General features: G+C 41.6%; 1 protein-coding gene across 1 annotated transcript; it reads right to left on the minus strand.

Moving 5' to 3' along the window:
* Positions 1 to 1,229: 1,229 nt before the first annotated feature.
* LOC134669336 (bumetanide-sensitive sodium-(potassium)-chloride cotransporter-like) lies at positions 1,230 to 21,861 on the minus strand. Its single transcript, XM_063526849.1, has 18 exons — positions 21,796 to 21,861; positions 21,106 to 21,286; positions 19,897 to 20,156; positions 19,597 to 19,705; positions 16,462 to 16,601; positions 14,610 to 14,801; positions 13,384 to 13,615; positions 12,772 to 12,893; positions 12,094 to 12,229; positions 11,443 to 11,524; positions 10,792 to 10,915; positions 9,976 to 10,211; positions 9,449 to 9,642; positions 8,709 to 8,836; positions 3,553 to 3,704; positions 2,948 to 3,081; positions 1,904 to 2,037; positions 1,230 to 1,523 (listed from the first exon to the last, which is right to left on the minus strand). Exons 1-18 carry the CDS (start codon positions 21,859 to 21,861, stop codon positions 1,413 to 1,415), a joined length of 2,733 nt encoding a protein of 910 aa, XP_063382919.1. The 3' UTR covers positions 1,230 to 1,412.
* Between the last annotated feature and the right edge of the window lie 123 nt (positions 21,862 to 21,984).

Genomic DNA, 21,984 nt, shown 5'->3' on the forward strand with positions numbered 1-21,984 from the left:
TTGGAGTCAATAACCGCACCATTAATAAAGTAATGAGAAGAAGGAAGCAACATCCTTTCAAGTTTTTAAAGGTTCATGGTCTTTTACCAAGAGATTTACCTGTTCGTGCTGCATTTTGTAGATGGTTTCTAAACATGCACCGAGAAAATAACAACTTCTTGAATCATATCATCTGGTCTGATGAGGCCACTTTTACTCGCAATGGAATGTGGAATAGGAAAAATATACACTATTATTCTACAATCGGAAATAATCCACATGTCATGAGAGAATTGGCTCACCAATATCGTTTCTCCCTTAATGTATGGGCAGGAATCCATAATAATACAATAATTGGACCAATTTTTATTGATGGTGCACTTAACGGCGATAAATTCATGGAGCTCATTGATGGGCCGTTAACAGATTATCTTTTTAATTTACCCGAAGATGTCCGCGATGACACTTGGTTTCAGCTTGACGGTGCACCAGCACATTCTGCCGTAAGGATACGTGAAAAACTTAATAACATTTTCGGAAATAAATGGATGGGAAATTTTGGCCCACACCGATGGCCCCCTAGGTCACCTGACCTAACACCCCTTGATTTTTTCTTGTGGGGTGCAGTTAAGAATTATGTTTACGCAGTAGAGAACGATACAGTAGACATCCTCAGAAACAGAATAATCGAGGCTTTTCACATGTTGCAACACAACGTGGACCTCGGAACCGTTCACAATAATATCATCAGGCGGTATGCTACTTGCGATCAGCGGGACGGTAGACACATTGAAAATGTACGTATTTAGAATTGCTACGTCCTTTCAGCTTTGTATTTGTAATGCCTGTAATTGTTATTTGTAAATAAATAATAAACTATTATTGACTTCTAAAGTGGCTTATTTTATCTTAAGTGCAAAATAAACACTTCAGAAAGTGACAATACCTATTGATTTGGTGATAGAAAGATAATAGCATTAATATTAATACCTTTCAATTAGTCAACGCAACCATAAAATGTCAATGAGACGTTCCGAGCAGCTCCGAATAAGTACGACGCAGAACGAACTAATTCAGTCAAGTTGAGTGTTGTTTGCATTACATTGAACGTACGATTAAGTTTGTTAGAAAAAAAGCGAAAGTTAAATTCTGATTTTAATTAAGTGAGACCATTATAATTTAATTACCGGTGATCTATAGAGCCTCTGTTTTTATTATTATCCCCGGTTCCGGGCCACAGGCTGTATAGTATCAAAATAGTACTCTCGGATGGAAGACTAAAAAATACTCATATTATGCCTTCCAGGTTGATATTTTCCCAAAACGTAGCATATCTGGAAGGAACTTGGAATTACCGCGTATTTTTTTATTAGTTAGTAGGACGATATCCCTGCTGAATAAGTTAGGCTTCACTTTAGAGCTGGATTGATTGTCTAGGCCTCATGTGTGAGCACTGGCTGGTCGTTGCCTCGCACGAACAGCATCGGCGGCATGTCCCGACTCAGCATCTCCAGCCAGGCCATGTACAGCGGCGCCGGCAGGCCCTGAAATACCCATCAGGTTAATTGGCGAAGGGGTACTTAGTTGAAAAGTCTAACATATTATACATTTTAGGAATATAATGATTTGGTTTTGGATACGCAGCTTGGCTCGTGGCTTTTTATTACCTAAATCGTTTCCATAATCGTCTTTATGGTTATTTCCATAAGGTATAAAATCAAAAGTAGATGTAAAAATTGTAACAAAGACAATTTAACAACACCAACAAGTACATACCTAGAGTTGCTATCGAATATATCGGAGCGGCCAAAGTGCTCACGAATATCTGAACACGCTTCTATTGCCAAGGCGTTAGAGTGCGTTATCGGATATTTTTGAGCATCGCGGCTATCTGATGGCGACTGTATTTTTTTTTGTTACTCACCTCCCTAGGTACGGGCAAGTTCATGACGACGAAGGTGGAGTTGGCAGAGTTTTCGAGCAGCAGTTCGCGCAGGCGCAGCTGTCGGCTCGTTTTTGCGTCCCATCTTGTCAAATCAGCCTCGCTTACCAAACAGTCTAGAACAAAACTTCAACATATTAGCTATTTACTTATCCATTGATTCCATTGGATGAAGATTGTAAAGGGCGTATCAAAATACCTGTTATAGACCGGGAGATAGTGACACATTTTACGTCACAAATCGTTTAGCAATAAAAAAAAAATTAACTCCCTTGCGGCGGTATGGCGGCCATTTGGAACCATCCGAAAAGTATGGCATGGTGATGTCCATGAATGGCTGCTCGACGATGATCACTTGTGCAAAAATTAGCTTGGCACAAATGATTGAATTGTTTTTTTTTATTAATGTGTTCGCCTCAGTATGGCGGGCTGTAAGTCACACCGGAGAAGTATGGCATTACGCTACCGCCTACTTCTTTTTTATGGACTATCGGAAAATACGAGGATATTTGTGGAACAAATCGTTCGACACTCGTATTTTATCCGACACGTTCGACTAACGCCCACGCGATTGGGCCGCCGGTACCAGCGCTAAGACCATCATTTTTATTTCGTTCATTACGTACTTAGACCCCTGACGAACCGCCATACTGGTACAAATGACTCAGTAAAATGTGTCACTATCTCCCGGTCTATTAGGCCGCGGACTAAGCGCATGCGACAGGTGGTGCGGGCAGCGGGGCGATCGTCGCCGCCCGCTGCCGCGCTTAGAACAGATTCATTCAAGTCTTAACATTTTCATCGAGTCACTCGAACGGTAAATATTTAAATTTTTCCTTTTATTTCTCAATTTGTAATATAGCTGGCAGACCTACCTGTGGCCTATTTTATAAAGCTACAAGTTACAATTTACAAGCGGAAGTCCCTTTCTAACCCTATGTGTTAGAACGAGACTTCCGCTTGTAAATTGTAACTTGTAGCTTTATACAATAGGCCACTGCTGTTTGTTACAAGTTGATGTCGTACCTCTACTTGGCGCGTGCCTGTGTATGAGCGAGTGGAACAGATCCTGGGTGGCGGGCTCCGGCGTGTCCCCCACGCCGCTCAGGAGAGTCAGAGAGGCGTAGCTGATGCGGAACTTCGCTAGGAGACTCTTCAACCTGTGGACGTGAACCTAGCATTAATATCATCAATGCGTACGAAACCGTATGACTACGTTCGGTGGGTTTTAGCCGTTCTGTTATACTTACTGTATGTATTACAAATACCTACTAAATCAGTAAGAGTTAAACCAAGCTAAGTTGACAACGATTTTGATAGCCCAGACGGTGCAAGTGTTATTTTAAACGTCAAACTTCTATCAGATTATGACGTTTCAATAACACGTACATCGCCTGGGCTATTAAAATCGCTGCTAACTTAGTTTGGACAAACCCTACTTATTATTTTTATATTCTGTTATCAGAGCGGCCAAAGTGCTCACTAATATTTGTACACGCCTCTATTGTCAAAGCGTTAGAGTGCGTGTTTAGATATTTGTGAGCACCTCTGCTGCTCCGATATATTTGATGGCGACTGCACCTGGACTCGCGTCCATAAAATATAAAGACCAAACTGTCACGAGTTCTTACTGGTTCTCGGCGTCGGCTCTGTCGCGGGTGTGGCGGGCGAACGCGAGAATACGCAGCTGGACCGGCCCGTGCGCGCCGCGGGTCGCGATGATGTACGGCAGCAGGATATTCAGCCCGCCGTCGTCGTATAACCACCACGCGTCCAACTTTCCCTGCAAATAAACAAACATGCAGTGGTGTACCGTAGAGTTTCGTATCTTTGCCTGCGCTACCTATTTTCACCTAGTTTTACATAAGTTGCCATTAACAAAATGTTTCTAATGTAAGCCTTACATATAACTGCTAACTACAAAGTATTTTTTACGGGTGTCAAGATTCTTCGAACATTCTGCGGCTAACTTCACACAGTTGTCCTTTAGTGAGGTTTTTTCGAGACGCCGACCACACGTTTTTTTAAACCAGTGTTTTAACTTCAGTTTTAAATGGTTATACGGACCCAGTAATGGTATACTTTTTACATGATTATATCCTATAACTATTTCTTTTTCATATGAAACTATTATTTAATGGCTAGCTTACGTTTAGAAGTCACAATTGGATAAAACATTGCTGAGGGTACTTTGCGTCCATCTTGTTGCCAAATTTCGCCTACCCCTAGGGTTGACAAATTTTTTGTACCACATTCATTGGTGGATGACATTACTTGTTCCTAAATTTAAATATTTTCTTATGTTTGGTTATTTTAGTTTACGCTATATGCAAATGTTTATTTCTACTCTTACCGATATTGAATAGGTACCAAATAGGTATTTTTATGTCTCACTTTGTGTAAATAAGGTTGATTTGATGTCGATTACGATAATAACAACAATTTTGCAACAATTAAACAATTTTGTTAAAAATAATTATTTTTTAACTTATAAACCATTACTCCCCTTTATTTGGCATGTTGGTTAATTTTTGGCAGCCCTAGCTTCATTATAGAAAATGTATGAAAACAACTTCAAACTGTTACCAAACTTCGCCTACTACCCCGTTTTTTAAATATATACCTAGTCTGGTGTAGTTAAGGTTCATAGCATAATAGCACATTCCAAGGAGATACGACTTAACATGTGTAAGTCACAGAAAAGTAAGTATTAGCGGCAAGGCATGCCATAGGCGAAGTTTGGTAAAAATACCCAAACATCGCCTATTGCCTTTGGGGCCATTTATTACCAACTTAACCAATGAAAATCAAAGTTTTAGTGGTGTGTACTGATAGTCAGGAATACTAAAAAACGTTTTTTCGCCTTAACGGATTAAAATGCGTTCAAATTTAAGAGATTTTTTGGGAAAAGTGTCAAACCCCAGGCGAAGCTACGAAACTCTACGGTAGCTAATATGCGTGGGCGAATGGGGCCTTATCCTCGACCTCGCACTTAGGGGGGCCTCGCAAAGCCAACCTTTTCATTACCTTGGGAAAACACATTGAAAAAGGCCTCGCAGATGTGGTTTTCGCCCACAGGTTGGTTCACGCTGCGCCACTGCAAACATGCATCGTGGTGATAGACCGTCTAATTATGCTAGTTAGCTTGTAGAGTTCTGCACAGACTGTGAAGTGACACAGTGTGGAAATAACACTACATATACCTACACATAAACTTTACGACGTTAGGTTGATAAGAAGAATGGTAAACGCGACGCGATCGTTGGATAGTCCAGTTAATAGATTATGCCTTAACTATATATGCTAAATAAAAAATAAGTTTAAAAACTAAAACCCGACTACTGCAAATCGCGCTCTAAAAAGTATGAAACAAGATAGAATTCTTATCTAAAATTATCAAGCAGGAAATATTATAAATGTTACCATTTTTTAAATTATAAATTTAAAAGTAATGTGGCATACGACCACGGCTATCCTCTGAATCTCTGTAAATATATAAAAAAATCAGTAAATTATATTACGTTATATTTTTATATAAAAAAAATGGTAACATTTATAATATTTCCTGCTTGATAATTTTAGATAATAATTCTATCTTGTTTCATACTTTTTAGAGCGCGATTTGCAGTAGTCGGGTTTTAGTTTTTAAACTTATTTTTTATTTAATAAATTTTGGGGTCATGATTTCGTTACTAACTTTTTGACGTCACTTTATATTACTTTTGCGAGGGCGTCCTCAGTACAGAAATGCACGCAGAGCGCCGCCTATATCGGGCTACGCCCGACTCCTTTAGTGCCTATGAGGGCGCCGACGGCGGCCGTCTTTGGAACGCGTAAGTCGGGTTACGCTCGACAATTTTAGTATGAGGGCGCCTTGGGCGCCCGGCTTTAGAACGCGTATGTCGGGCTACGCTCGACAATTTTAGTATGAGGGCGCCTTCGGCGCCCGGCTTTAGAACGCGTATGTCGGGCTACGCCCGACTCTTTTAGTATGAGGGCGCCGAAGGCGCCCGGATTTGGAACGCGTATGTCGGGCTACGCCCGACTCTTTTAGTATGAGGGCGCCGAAGGCGCCCGGCGTTGGAACGCGTACGTCGGGCTACGCCCGACACTTTTAGTATGAGGGCGCCGAAGGCGCCCGGCTTTGGAACGCGTATGTCGGGCTACGCCCGACTCTTTTAGTATGAGGGCGCCGAAGGCGCCCGGCTTTGGAACGCGTACGTCGGGCTACGCCCGACACTTTTAGTATGAGGGCGCCTTCGGCGCCCAGCTTTGGAACGCGTATGTCGGGCTACGCCCGACACTTTTAGTATGAGGGTGCCTTCGGCGCCCGGCTTTGGAACGCGTATGTCGGGCTACGCCCGACTCTTATAGTATGAGGGCGCCGAAGGCGCCCGGCTTTGGAACGCGTACGTCGGGCTACGCCCGACACTTTTAGTATGAGGGCGCCTTCGGCGCCCAGCTTTGGAACGCGTATGTCGGGCTACGCCCGACACTTTTAGTATGAGGGCGCCTTCGGCGCCCGGCTTTGGAACGCGTATGTCGGGCTACGCCCGACACTTTTAGTATGAGGGCGCCTTCGGCGCCCAGCTTTGGAACGCGTACGTCGGGCTACGCCCGACACTTTTAGTATGAGGGCGCCTTCGGCGCCCGGCTTTGGAACGCGTATCTCGGGCTACGCCCGACTCTTTTAGTCTGGGGCGAAGAAGGCGGCCGTCTTTGGAACGCGTAAGTCGGGTTACGCTCGACAATTTTAGTACGAGGGCGCCGAAGGCGCCCGGCTTCGGAACGCGTACGTATCTCGTAAAAAAATTGACTGTTTCATACATTTTGGCTGATCAGGACTTCTATACCTAATCACGTTATAAAATGTTGCAGGACATTAAAAAAACACCATGTATAGCGGCCAAACAAATTTCTTTTGCAAAAACCTTCTTGTATCGCCATAGTCGCGTAACACGCGGATAGAAACCAGAGCGCTTGTAGCTAACCGAAAATGTAATGTTTTATCTAGCGCATGCAAGCAAAGCCGGGTGCAAACGCTAACAATATTTATATATTTGAAATGTGCTAATTGAGCTCTTTCCAATGATGTATAACACATCATCATTACTTAATTTTAGTTTTTTGGTTCGTGACTTTATGACATCTAGAGGGGGCAGTGTTCATTTTTTTGGGACGCCATATAGCCTATAACCAGCGGACGATTAAGACGATTCGAATGACACATCGTATGTTAAATTATAATAAGTACTTTAGAAGTTATGAGGGAACAGATGAACATACATACATACATACATTCATACATACCCACATACATACCGGTCAAAATCATAACCCTCCTTTTGCGTTGCCGTAGTCGGGTAATTAACTGCAGTTACAAATAAATAAGTATCGTGCATTAGTTTTGATGTTACAGTATTCCTCTTTATATATAAAACGAATATATAGTAACAGCACCAGTCATGGGACATTTAAGAGGAAATTTGGAGTATTTATGATATTTCCCTTATACATGTAAATGGTCTACCGCTTAGCGTGTTAAAAGATGAAAGTCCTATCCGTCTTTCATGTTTTAGGCGTGTTGTATCAAAGATACTGCAATTAGTTTCCACATATTTAACAAATTAAAACTATGCTTTTTTTCTCCAGTCATGGACACTAAAGTTCCAGTAATGGGCCCCCGGTAATGGGCGTGGATCCAGTAATGGGCCCCCTATAATGGACATTGCTCTATCAGTATAAAATATTGAAATGGGGAATAAATTACGGCAAAATAAAACAATTTTTGGTATAAGCTTTTATCGCTGAATGTATTTTTCTTTCCACAGCCAATTATTATTGTATTAGATCCATCGAGACAATTCTAATATACCCTAACACAATTAGTTAGGGTTTAATGCGATAAAGTTCCCATGGCCACCTCCTGTCTCCATCATCAGATCAGGTCCATGTTATCATAATATTGCATTATCATCCGATTTGCATACTTAATTACGTACTTACACAAAATTTCAACTGAATCGGAAATCGAAAAGTGGCTCAAATTCAGCTACCAAGATTGGACCCACACTAACTAACAGGGCAAGTTAAATAAAAGATTGGGAAAACGATATTAATTTATCCGAAGTCCGAGAATACCTCCTGATTGACATATTTTTTAATTACATTTTATTTCTGTATTGTTTAAACATGAAATTATGGCATAGCAAGCATCATTCTGTCATTTGTCCCATCATAGGAGGTACGCAGTTTTACAGCTCCTATAATGGGATTGGGCCAAATACCACTATTTTTTTACATCTGTGGAGTCACAACATAGTGTGTTGTTATACCTTATCTCATGGTAAATGCAATTAACAAAACACATTCTAGTTTTCATCAAGTATTAATTAATTAAAATTTTATAAATTAACTCACATCTCTTAGCGAAGTTGTTAAGAATTCGTAGTGGTATTTTTTTTCAGTGACACGACAACTTGTAGGTTACCGCCAATTTCTTAAAAAACAACCAAATTTAATAAAACTTCAAAATGAAACAGCTCTAGGACTCTTATTTATGATAATATACAGCCAGTGTTTATAAACTACTTTTAGATACTTATTTTAGAGGAATTATGTTTTTTTGTCCCATTACTGGTTCCACGTCCATTATAGGGTCCACTACTATATAGTAGTATTGTACCTGCCTGTAAGTTCTTCGGCAGCCAGTTCGGCCGACTTTTAGTTACGGCCGTAATAATCGATTGAAGATTTCTTAAATGATTTAACTTGCAGTAAGACTCACGTGTTGAAGTTGCATCGGTTTAAAGGGTCCGGTAGCAGACAGCAGCGCCGTGTAACTCTCTGCTTCAAGGATCTTGAATGAGTCGCTTGGGGCCTTCAGATCCTTACCATGTGTCGATTCTCTTCTTACTGAAAATATTTAACATTTAACCTAAATAATATTATAGACTGGAAGATGCCCGGCAAAAGGAGATATGTCGCCCTTAATCTACTTGGCGCCGTTCTGTGGAGCAAGAGCTGGGTGTATTGGGGATGGGGTGGCAGGAGTCAGTGGAAGAAAAAGATTCGAGCCCTACACCCCAGCAGGAGGTAACAGGATGGAAAGAATATTAAAGACAGAGCTAGTTGTCCGCTACACTGCACAAGTGCACATCACTGTTTAAGGTTTAAAAAAATAAGTTATTACGGCTGATATTAACTGTTTCTACATGCGTATGCATGCAATCTCACTATATTATTCAATTCCAATAGTTATAAAATGAAGTTTATTAAAATCTCGTTAGAGTTATCAGCAATAATCAAAACCCACCCACGGGGACAAAACTATTCTATTTGAAATAATAGGTATATAAGTAAGTAGGTATGTAAATGAACATTGTATAGAAATATTAGTAAACTTTAAAAGTAGATAAATACATATATAGGTACGGTCAGCCATGAAAGTGATAGCACTTTTCGACTACGTATTCATCTGATTGATAGAGTCGAAAAGTGGTAGACCTCTTTCTTGGCTGACCGTACTTGTTTCATCTGTTAGCGGTAATGTATCGACTAAAGAGAAGTCCGAGTCCTGGTACATGAGCTGTTGTATCTCTGTCAAGCTCGGCCGCATTTGAAACGATGAACTGGTGGGAGGAAGCTGCACGCTTTCGCTGGCGCGGTGCTCGGGCGGCGTGCGCAGGATCGTCACACCAAGCTTATGCTCGAAGGCTAGCCTGCAAGTATTACGTTTATTAGGCAAATTACTACATAATATTATTTATGTAGGATTCGAGATATTTTTTCTATTAGGGCTCATTTAGACGATGGAAGAACTCGCATGCGAGTTTAATTACATTGCAAGTTTTGATCGGTCGGGTGAACTGGACGTAACCATAAGTCCGCAATGTAACTAAAATCGCATGCGAGTTCGCGCGCCGTCTAAATCAGCCCTTACAAAAGTCATATGTATATTGAAGGTTTTTAGAGATGATTTTAATATTTTATATAGGTATTTATAGTCAAGCTGTAGGTCAAAGCGCAGATGGTATATGATGATGAGTACTTACCGTACAACCCTGACATACACCTCCGTGTTGCTCGCCTGCGCCCAGTCGTACTTATACCCTAGCAGCACGATGTTGGGCGCGAGGCCTCCAAGCCCCGAGGCCTGCAGCAGCGCTCGGACTCCGGCGTCGAACCTGCTGCCGTCCACCAGCGTGACGAACCCTCGTATGTTCATTGAGCGCAGCCATCGGTAGGATGACGCGATACGACGTTCACGATCCGCCGAGGATAGCCTGTACTGTTATAGTCATAGTGAAAGGTAGGGCTAGGGTTGATAATTAAATGGAAAGCTAGCTGAGTCCCTTCTCATATTTTAGAATTTTAGGTGAATTTATCCGTCTCGTTCACGGTAGCCTCCTAAAATAAGTGCGATAAGGACAACTGCAGCTTAGGTGAAAAATCTTGCGTAAAAATCTTAAAAAAGATACCTGTTGATAATATTAACCTAGTGTTGAAGAAAATTATTGCTCTAGGGTCAAAAACCACGGTGGAAACAGTCGGGTGCGTTTGTATGTAGAAATGATCATCAGTATTGCCTCAAAAACTTCAATTCTTTTGTAATTGATTTATAAGTATCAATAGACAATTTATAAAACAAAATACTTATTAGCCGACTGGCGAGTGTAAAGCAGATAGGCGTCTGGATAAGACGGTTCCTTAGAATTTAATGAATAAATCCTATGCTTCTAAGTTTTTAAAATTTTGGCGCATAAATAAAGAGACGTTTAACAATCTAATCAAGAGTGCAGTTAGAGACGGGCCAAATAAAAAGTTGGCATTGTGAAGACTCTTGGGTCACATGAAGATGATGAGAATACCTCTTGGATCTCAGCGAGCAGGCTGAAAGTGCCGCCAGTGATGAGGCCGGCCACTTGCACCAACGCCGGCCGCCGTCCCGCCCGTCCTGACAGCACCAGGAGTTGTGGGTTGTACGATTTCACACTGCGGCGTGAATAGAAACAGTCGATAGGTGTGAACACACACAGAAAAGGCGGGGGCAACCTCTCATATATTTTTTTGTGATAGCACCAGGAGTTGTGGGTTGTACTTCACGCTGCGGCCTGAATAGAAACAGTCTGTAGGTGTGAACACACACAGAAAAGGCGGGGGCAACCTCTCATATTTTGCTCTCATATATTTTTTTGTGATAGCACCAGGAGTTGTATGTTGTACTTCACGCTGCGGCCTGAATAGAAACAGTCTATAGGTGTGAACACACACAGAAAAGACGGGGGCAATCTCTCATATTTTGCCTTGGATGCTTTCTGGGAAACACGAGCAGGATTATTTCACGAAAAATTTACGTGAGTCGCGATTGCGCTTATTTTTTTTAACTCTACGATAAAATATTTTTCGAAAATACTAGTATATAGAAGGTTGTTAGCAATATAAAACTGAGAAAGACAGATTAACGATAACCCTCTATTTGCAAATCAGTCATAAGAAAATAGATTTCTAATAAGGCTAACCTGTGTTTTTGGTTAATTTCCAGCAGCGACTGCACCACGTCAATGTAGCGCTGCGCCTCCGTGCTGCTGCCCCAGTCCGCGTCTGGATATACACACAGACAGACATGACACGGTCGGTAACTAATGGCGAGAAACGGAAAAATCCGTCAGTAACATCCTTAGGACTAGGTTTATAGAATTCTTAGGCTGTGCTTGTCCGTCATCAAGTATTCTCAATAGTTCGTATCGTCATCGTCATTCACAATTTGAATTATAAGTAAGTAGTTATTGAAGCCTATAGAAGACCCATAGGATGACGGGAGCCTAGGGTTGGGACCGTGTATGATAGTCTTGCTGTGTAACTTTTTTTTTCTTATTTAACTATTTGTTTACTGTATGTTATTTCTGTCTTTTTTCTTCTTGTCTGTTACCTTCCGTGATTCTTCTCACTTGATGGTCTCATCGGAAGATCAGCGCTGGACGCCACCAGCAACATGCTGAGATGGGGCCATTTCGTGGCACTCTGATGTTATTTTGTGTTTTCTTTTATATAATGTATTGTACCGATTGTTTGTGCTTACGAATAAATCTATTCTATTCTATTCTATTCTTGGAAATGTCCGAGGTCGTGTTTTACTGAAAATTACGATTTAAATAAATATCGTGTGTTACCTGGTTTCCTGTAGTGCACGATCAGGTAGAGCACGAGGAAAACTAGCACCGTGATCATGGCCATGGACCAGCTCAGTAGCACCATGATAGCGCAGCACAACGCCGTACCCAACAGCGACACCCACATGTTGTAAAACTGTATTAGGTACAATGTGTTAAATTGGTTGGACAGAAGGAAATAAGAACGGACAAAAATAGATGTGTTCTAAGTTGTAGCATAGAGTAATATAATTAAAGAAAGAGTTGTAACTACATACCTACATTAGGGTTATTTCGTAGTCGACGTCTAGTGTCAAGTACGGTTTTATATTTAGAAAGCTGATGTATGGGTAACTCTATGTATGGTAACCCACTCTTTCTTTACTTATATTACTCTATGGTTTTAGTTAGCCCTTGGTGTCAAGATGAGTCTCTGATATAACGCAGCAAACGGGTAAAGGATTTTAACATTATAGACTAGTTCAGTGGTTCCTAACCTTTTCAGTCCGGTCACCTCTATGAGTAACTAGGTAACCTGATTTTACCCCTTTTCCCAATGGTAATAAAATATAAAACGTGTACGTTTGTTGGATTGTTATATTAAGTTAGCTTATTACCCCCTTAAAATACCAGTTTTACCCCCACAGGGGTAATTACCCCCGGTTAGGAACCACTGGACTAGTTAATCGGGATATGTACCCGAAAAGTAGGCCGCCAGCTGATGTGGTGAACGAAGGCCGCGTGGAAGGTACAGAAGTTGATGAGCGCGTACGAGGCCAGGTAGAAGTTGGAGATCAGCGGCGCGATGGTGTTCAGGTCGGCTGGATATTACACTTTGCATTAAAGAGGTTTACAAATCATTGAATAAACATGGGGATACGAATTCAGTACCGTCTCGTGCCCAGAGCCCGATCCTCAGGGGGCCCCGAAGGACAGACAGTAACAGTATATTTGATTACTCATAATAAGTAGAAGATCATAGTAGAAAAATGTTAGTTCAATTTGCTTTCTTTACTTTAAAAAGGGCCCCGAATTCTTATGTGCCCAAGGGCCCCAGCATAGTTTAAGACGGCCCTGGATATACGATGTAATATAGAAGAAGAAATTGCTAGAGATCGCAGTTTCAGTCCTGTCGCCGAAAGGCCGTCGGACATCAAAAGTGTTAATTAATGTTAATTAACAAATTTCCTTTAAAAAAAAACTGGCTAGAAACGTTATCTTACGATATGTTTTGGAGGACATGGCAGCGACTTCGATGATTGTTATGTGGTACAGTTTCACCTCATCACTTTAAAACTTCAGATAAATTACCGATGAGCAAAAACAGCAGTGACACAAAGAAGGTGAGCACGTATCCTCGATAGGGCTCGCCGTGCTTGCCATAGGGCTTCGAGAAGAAGATGAGGCCAGGGTAGATGCGGTCCACGCCCAGCGCCTGGATCAGCCGCGGGACTGACAGCAGGTTGGTCAGCGCGGTGGACAGCGTCGCCGCCCAGCAGCCGCCGTAGATCAGGGGCGCCCACAAGGACATTAGTTGCATTACCTGAAAGTGTATTAATTTATTAATTAACCCTTCATGATTTTTTTGTTTTTGCCCGTAAAATATGTGTCACGTAATTGTTTACTGATTCTGGATGAGTAAAAAAAAAAATATCGATTTTCACTGCGAAATCAGTGTCAGAAGTTGCATAGGCTAAATCATATTTTTGTAAATATATAACTATTAGTAAGGGGTATCAGAAAAATTTTACTGCCATCACTGCCATCAGAAAGCTACACTATTTGTGATATTCCTAAGATATAGTTTGTAAATATAAAATAATTACAAACCCTGAAAAAACTGCCCAAAATCACATACTAAAAGTCACCAAGTTCCAGGTTTTTCCAAATTTTCCGAAATTTCCTCTTTAAACAAATGTATTTTTTATAAATTAAAATACTGAGTAAATTTATGTCAAAAATCAGAAAATGGATTAGTGTTGAAAGTTGACAGTGTTAAAAATAAATATCAATCACCTCCGAAAGCACCTATATTTCATAGGACAATGTTATGATGGAAATTTTCATCACCATGCAAAGAAGGGTTAAGGATGTTTAGGTATAATATATGCTAGTCAGTCTGAACACCTACTAACTATATTACAAATAACACAAGACCCTACTCTTATTGTTGTGTTCTTGCCGGTGAGTAAAGGTTGCCAGAGCTCAACGAGGGTGCGGAGTCTTAGGGTTGGTAAAGCGCATCACCTCTGGAGTAGCAAGCTTCGATCAGCTACGGATACTGCTTACCATCAGGCGAGCCGTGTTGTTTGCCCGGTGGTAGTAGTGTTAAAAAAATACTATATTACACTCGTAATATTATGCTGTGTTTGTAACTATACTTACTACATTACATTACACTAGTAAATATGAAATATGTGGTTAGAAAGATTGATATGGCTCAATCAAGCAAACTCGGCAGAACACATTGGACGAAATTTTTGGACGAGTAAAGTTAAACATTCGCGGAAAGAAGCTGGTATTGTTGAGTTAATTACTTCATAGTCATGGTGCAGGCCATAATCACAGTCAGGTGCACAGGCGGACAGCGCAGCATGAGTGAGGTTCTTGACGTCGCCACTGGCGTCGCGTAGGGCGCCGGCGCCGCAGAGCAATGCGATCAGCGCGTACGACGACATGGAGATTAATAGCGCTAATAACGTGCCTTTTGGGATGGCCGAGGCGGGATCCTGCGAGACATCATCAGAATTCAGAAATCGTTAATTGGGAATAGGGTTGCCATATGGAAGAATTAAATGTCCTGATAAAAATCCTGACATCACCCTAAAAATCCGGACATTTCTTGTGATTGTGACAGAGATTTGGCGTATTAGCTTGAACGACGCGCCGGCGGCGCGCTGCTCTCTGCGGTGTACTGTATCGTGGATCTACCTTTCCCTTTCCCTGCGGCCGACCCCGTAGCCCCCTCCCCGCGCGCGCACGACCCGCGCCCGCGCCGCATCGCATTCGTTACGCAGTATATCACGTAAACATTTTTTTATAATCATAAGGTCATTCGTAAAAATCCGGACACTTGCCAAGTCCGGCCGCAATCCGGACAAGGGGTCAAAAATCCTGACATGTCCGGACAAATCCGGACGTATGGCAACCCTAATTGCGAACCATGGTACACAGTTGTTACAGTAAATCATTGAATGACATGGCAAGCTGGGTAGGACTAATTTGTATAGTATTATAAATATAATATACCCATTTTTTCACATTCCTTTTTAGGTAGGTACATTTTTTTTTAGTTACTGTTAAACTTTTGCGAATCATATGAAAATGTTGTCTACAGGAGAAAAGTCTAAAGGGTTCTGCCAAAGGTTCTCTACAGTCTTCATTGATCAATCAAACTCTGCTCTCATACCTACAGAAGTTTCCCGCCACTTTGAACATATATCTTAGACTTTTTCGGGAAGACTGATTAGTTCGCAAAAAAAGGTTTTCCATATGAACACTGCTGCTATAATGTCAGTAATTTATATCATGAAAATTATGTGAGTAGTCTAGCCAAGGTGACAATCGCTATCGCTTCGCCATCGAATCGCTTTGTGTCTCTCTATCATTCTTCCATATTAGTGTGACAGTGACAGTTGAGTTTCGTTCGCTACGGAGCGTTAGCGATTGCCATGTTGTCTACGGGGCCTGTTTCATCGAGTTCGCAGAAACATTGTCAGCTGTTGCCAACAATAGTTCCGTTACTAAGAGATATATACTATAAGTACCTTCAAGTCCCCACAAATGTTAGCGCCAGCTTGCACGCCGGTGACGGCGGGGAAGTACATCGCGAACACGGTGAACACGTCGTGGTGAACGCCCTCGCTTAAGCGGAAGTCTGGCATTGCGTTCTGCTTCGTTGTGTCCGCAGAAACATTGTTAGCTGTTGCCAATAACAGTTCCGTTACTATATAGAGATATAAGTAGAGTATAAGTACCCTCAAGTCCCCACAAATGTTAGCGCCTGCTTGCACGCCAGTGACGGCGGGGAAGTACATCGCGAACACGGTGAACACGTCGTGGTGAACGCCCTCGCTTAAGCGGAAGTCTGGCATTGCGTTCTGCTTCGTTGTGTCCGCAGAAACATTGTTAGCTGTTGCCAATAACAGTTCCGTTACTAGAGATATAAGTAGAGTATAAGTACCCTCAAGTCCCCACAAATGTTAGCGCCTGCTTGCACGCCGGTGACGGCGGGGAAGTACATCGCGAACACGGTGAACACGTCGTGGTGAACGCCCTCGCTTAAGCGGAAGTCTGGCATTGCGTTCTGCTTCGTTGCGTCCGCAGAAACATTGTTAGCTGTTGCCAATAACAGTTCCGTTACTAGAGATATAAGTAGAGTATAAGTACCCTCAAGTCCCCACAAATGTTAGCGCCTGCTTGCACGCCGGTGACGGCGGGGAAGTACATCGCGAACACGGTGAACACGTCGTGGTGAACGCCCTCGCTTAAGCGGAAGTCTGGCATTGCGTTCTGCTTCATTGTGTCCGCTGAAACATGGTTAGATCGTTTAGATCATAGCAGGTGTGGCTCACTCCGCGATTTCGTCGCTTTGCTACAGGTAGCTAAAAGTACATCCGTTCGACCCCAATTTTGGGGTTTGCCATAAGCCGCGCGTAGCGCTGTCGCCATCTAGCGGCCATATCTGTGCTGATCGTGACAGACGCGTTTTGTTAGAGAGTGAGTCTTCTGTACCTAGGACTATTATTTATTCTGTGATCATAGTTAGATTTAGCATGGTTTAAATACATTTATCATGGAGTTTAAGGAAACATAAGCTTGCGTACAAATAAAATAAAAGCGAGTCTCTTGAACGTTACTTGATATAGCTACGTTTAAAGCAATATAGATACTTTAGCTAATGCCTACTTTCAATAAACCTGCAATTAAAAAGAGATAACAATTCGGCCTTTGGAAGGCGAGTCCTCCCGTACCTGTTTTTTTTAACCCTTTAATTCGCAATGTTGAGTATGCTTAACATTAGAATCAAAAAAATATTGCAACGTTATTTTCACTTAAACTCAGTACTTTTTTTAATAAAATGTTAGTTTAAAACCTAACGCATCTTCGACGAGTGAGATTATTGTCCAGGCGCACGTATTTTGACAGTTAATGGCAAAATGGTGCCACGACAGCAATTGTCCTCAGGACGCAAGTTAATTAAAAAATATTAAAAAATATTTATACCTATAATGTCGATTAAAATACTATTACAATATGTTCTTGAGGGTGTGTGCTTTGTGTTTTTATGTTTTTATAACACAATAGCAGCCTAACTAACACAGGACTGGGTTACCATTATGCGTGTTGAGAATGCTCAACATTGCGAGATTCTTAGAAATATACTTAGTGTAACGCATGTTGAGCATTCTTAACACTGCGACGCTATGAATAAAGTATATTCGTGTTAGGCTGTTAAGAAGGTTAATATAAGGGAAGATGCAACATCCACGACTTGATGAATTCAAAGGCGGTGGACCACCAAGATGACCGTTTTGCAGCGAGCTCTTCCCATCCCAACGTGCAGGATCGATATCACACACGTTTAGGTGACGCTTGAGCATGTCCGCCGTGCTTCCGCTTGCCCTCTGCTAATTCTGAGTAGAATATAGCTTTAGGCAGGCGGCGATCGTCCATCCGAAGAACATGCCCACACCACCTGAGCTGACGCTGCATCAATAGTGCCTCCATGCCGTACATCCCGGAACGACGCAGAACCTCAGAGTTTGGAATACGGTCCAGCCATTTAATTCTGAGTACCTAAACATTATTAGACATCTTAGGTGGTTCGTGTCTAGTCTTTTGATATCTGGCTTGTACAGGTATCGTGTCTCTGCGCCATACAGGACTGGGATTATTACGGCCTTATAGATGCTTATCTTAGTTAAACTTGATATCATGGGAGCGGCTTTGGCGATGCGAGATGGTATTTCTGAAGCCAGGGTGTTGTCATGTCGTATAGGGATCCCAAGATATTTAAAATAAGACTTCATCTAGTAGTTTCCCATCTAGATTCAGTGGTTTTTAATCAGATTCAACTCCACAGGGTGGTTGTTGAGGATTTGTGTCTTGGGAATACTTATTACCAGCCCGAATTGTTGCCAAGGGCGGTTTAATGCATCAACGTAGCTTTGGAGATGCGCCATACTGCCAGACATAAGGCATATGTCGTCAGCGTAGAGTATCTCTAATATGTAGACTCGTCGCACTTTAGACTTCGCCCTGAACCTTTAAGACACCTTTCTCAGGCCCCTCACATTTAGTTGTCTCCACTGAGACAAATAGCAAATATATATATATGTATGGCAAATAGTGTGGGTGCTATGACACATCTCTGCTTCACTCCGCTTGTAACCTGGATCTCCTCAAAGAGTTCGTTTTCCTGTTGAACCTGCGCTTTCATGCCATCGTGGAATTGGCGAATGAGGTTTACGAACTTCTTTGGATATCCAGATTTTATAGATAAAAGTAAATAATGTCTGGTTGTTGTATCGGCGACAAGCAACAGCTACTGAAAAGACTATGCTACTGAATAAATTAAGACTACTACACAACTAGCAATGGAGCTGCTAAAAAGAAACTAGAAAAGTGCGAGGCGGACTCGCCCACCGAGGGTTCCGTACTTTTTAGTATTTGTTGTTACAGCGGCAACAGAAATACATCATCTGCGAAATTTTCAACTGTGTAGCTGTAGCTACTACGGTTCATGACATACATGAGATACAGCCTGGTGACAGACTGTGGTGGAGTCTTAGTAATAGGGTTCCGTTTTTACCCTTTGGGTATGGAAACCTAAAAACTGGGCTGGGCCCTGTTTTTTTTAGAAGCTTCAAGTTCCAAGACCTCCACATCTTGTAGTTCAGTATATAAAATCAGTGTACACCTTGAACGTATTGCAAAATAGGATACACAAACATATTCAAAATTGATATTATGTCTCGCCTAGTAGCAAAAAAAAATGGTTTCTACTCTTTTCATGACACTCAATAGAAACTTTTTATTAAAAACTATAATTTTTTTATTTCTTCATTATCTCTAAATCATGCGCAATGTTGAGAGTACTCAACATTGGTTGCCAATGGTGATATTGTGAAAGTTGGGCAATGTTGAGTATTCTTAACATATGTTTTCGAGAAGATCATATACAAAATATTTTTTTTATTATTTTTCTGTACTTTATATTACCCCTAAGAACTCATTTATGCGCTTAAAAGCAGAAAAAAATAGAAATTTTTTTTTGAGCATTAAAGGGTTAAATGTACCTAGTGTATCATAGAAACATTATTTTAGGTATACATATGAAAGCACCGTACGGAAGAAGCCCAAAACCCGAACTGTGTAAATTGCTCAAGTAATAGAAAAAAATGTTGGCGATCCCACAAACTCCACCAAGTACAAGCTGTATATAAGTTAGAGAGGGTTGGAAATCTTGGACTTAGAATTATTATTCTTGGATATTTCCAAACGGAAAAAAAAACTACTTACCGCTTAATCCTACGAAACCCCGAGCGATTTCCGTGTTGTTCGCGGGTCCCTTGGCGACCCCTATGACGTAGTTGAAGATCGCTAAAACGATCACTGTGATTAAAAAGTTCTGAAAGAAAATACCTTACCATTTTAACAGCGTGCATGTTTGACAGGAAAAATATCAAGGTACTATATATACTACACGAAATTATAGTACAAACAAGACAAGCCACTTTGGTGGTTACTTGGATTAGTACACTTAACATTAGCTATGATATCAACTTTTATTTTAATCCTCATGAACGTAAGAATCCCAACCTGCGTTTTTGTCTCCCAGTCCATCCCAACAGCGCATATAAGGCACATCACCAGCAGAGCGATGGCGCCGACGATCCTCGTGTCGTTGACGCCGTTGTCGATGATCTTGACGCCGTGCGCTCGGAGGAGATCGTTGAGCGAGTCGCAGAAGCCGATGGTGTTCATGCTGGCGGCGACGGCGTTGGCGAACGCGAAGATTACGCCGACGGACGCGCCGAGCTCCGCGCCGAGGGAGCGCGACACGAGGTAGTACACGCCACCTGCAATTGTGATTTATCATCTATATTTGTTTTTCTAAGTCACCAAATTTTTGTTTAACTTTATCTTGTAACCAGGAGTCCTGAATTTCATTCAAATTTTCAGGCTACATATGTAGTATGCATTTTCAACAGTTACAAATCTCAGTCGGCTGTACTATTTGTATTTGTATATAACCTTTTGATCGACCTTTTAACCTCACTGTTCAGTGTTCACTGCTCATCAAAGTTTTTAGGGAACGGGAACCATCCCAATTTTATTGGGTAATCAACATATCGTAATATACCCATTTATATGTAAGTCATTCGCTGTTATGCTAAACCTAATCAATTTGCAAGTTAAACATAACAGGACATGTTTATTGCCTTTTTCTTAGTATAAACCACGTCATTACGCGTGTAAACGACTTGATGGATGCTTTAGTATGTATTGAGATTAGAAAATGATTTTTTTTCTTTTAAGTATGCACCTAAAATTATTCGTTGCTCTCGAAACGAAAAGGATGATTGCCATGGTGAGTACGGTGCCAGAATTTAAGATACACTTCTGGTAATTCTTCGTCTCAATCGTGCACTCTTGTCAGAGTGGTCGTGGCTGTTTTGGATGACGCACATGGCTGGTCTTCATTTCCGGTTATGTTGGTGGACTTCAAACTTTCTCTTGCGATGTCTCTCCATTTCTGACGGATGACTGCGGATGACTTCGTCATTATTCTTAAAAGGTCGGTCCATTGCGTAGGAGATTTTCCTCTGAATCTTTTCCCTTCGATCTGGCCTTGTACTACTAGCCTTTCCAATGATTCCACATCTCTGGATACATGGCCGAAGAACTTAAGAATTCGTAATTGCACAATCGACGAAAGCTGTTCTCTTATCCTAAGTTCTTTTAAAATGGATACATTGGTTCGAAAAGCTATCCAAGGGAATCGTAACATGCGTATCTGGTAATTACCTCCTTTCAGTTGTCCATTCGTGCATATGGCGCTGAGCGAGAGCGTTGTGATGACGCACACGACGCCAGAGACCAGGATGATCGCCATGGTGATCAGGGTGCCGGCTTGGCCCACGACCCAGGAGATGCGGAGGAAGAGCATGACGCCCCAGATGTTCAGCAGGCATGGGATCAGCACGCCCTGGGTAATGGAATGTACCGTAAACTGGGGTTACTTTGAATAATGGGCTAATGGCTCCTCTACACGATGGGCCAGCACCGGCCACTCCAAGGGACGCAGCCATGCGGTAGAACGAGCTAGGAATATCACTTGCTCCCTCTAACGCATAAATTCGTCCCTTGGAGTAGCCGGCGCTAGCCCATCGTGTAGAGGAGAAATAACATTTGCCACCGAATGTGAGCGATGGTTCAAATACATGTGCTGCCTAATTAGAATACAGTGAACATTCAAGTCAGATGATGGCTTATTGATATGAAGGAACCAGTCCTTGGCTATAAGTAGGTAGGTGGCTTGGTATTTACCTAGATTTTTCATACAGGATATGAAAGTGATCATTATACATGCATATAAACTGAAATTAACCGAGCTTAACTAACATTGATTTTACAGTGAAATTCATTAACTATTTTATTTCTTTATTATTTTGTTCACACAGTAGAAATTTTGGAAATGAAAACTGTGGCACAAACCTGAATCCATCCTAACTTGATTCCTCCATAGGTAGTCAGCTCGGGAGTGGGCTCCAGCGACACCATGGAGCCCTGACGTTCGTCTGGCTACAAAATAATCATTACACCATGTAGAAACATTAAGTAAGTACTAAAGTTTTTTTTACAAAACCAATTTTTTTTGGGAATTCTACACTTAAGTCTCAATAT

The sequence above is a fragment of the Cydia fagiglandana genome, chromosome 12 (assembly GCF_963556715.1).
Source record: "Cydia fagiglandana chromosome 12, ilCydFagi1.1, whole genome shotgun sequence".
Taxonomy (NCBI): Eukaryota; Metazoa; Arthropoda; class Insecta; order Lepidoptera; family Tortricidae; genus Cydia; species Cydia fagiglandana.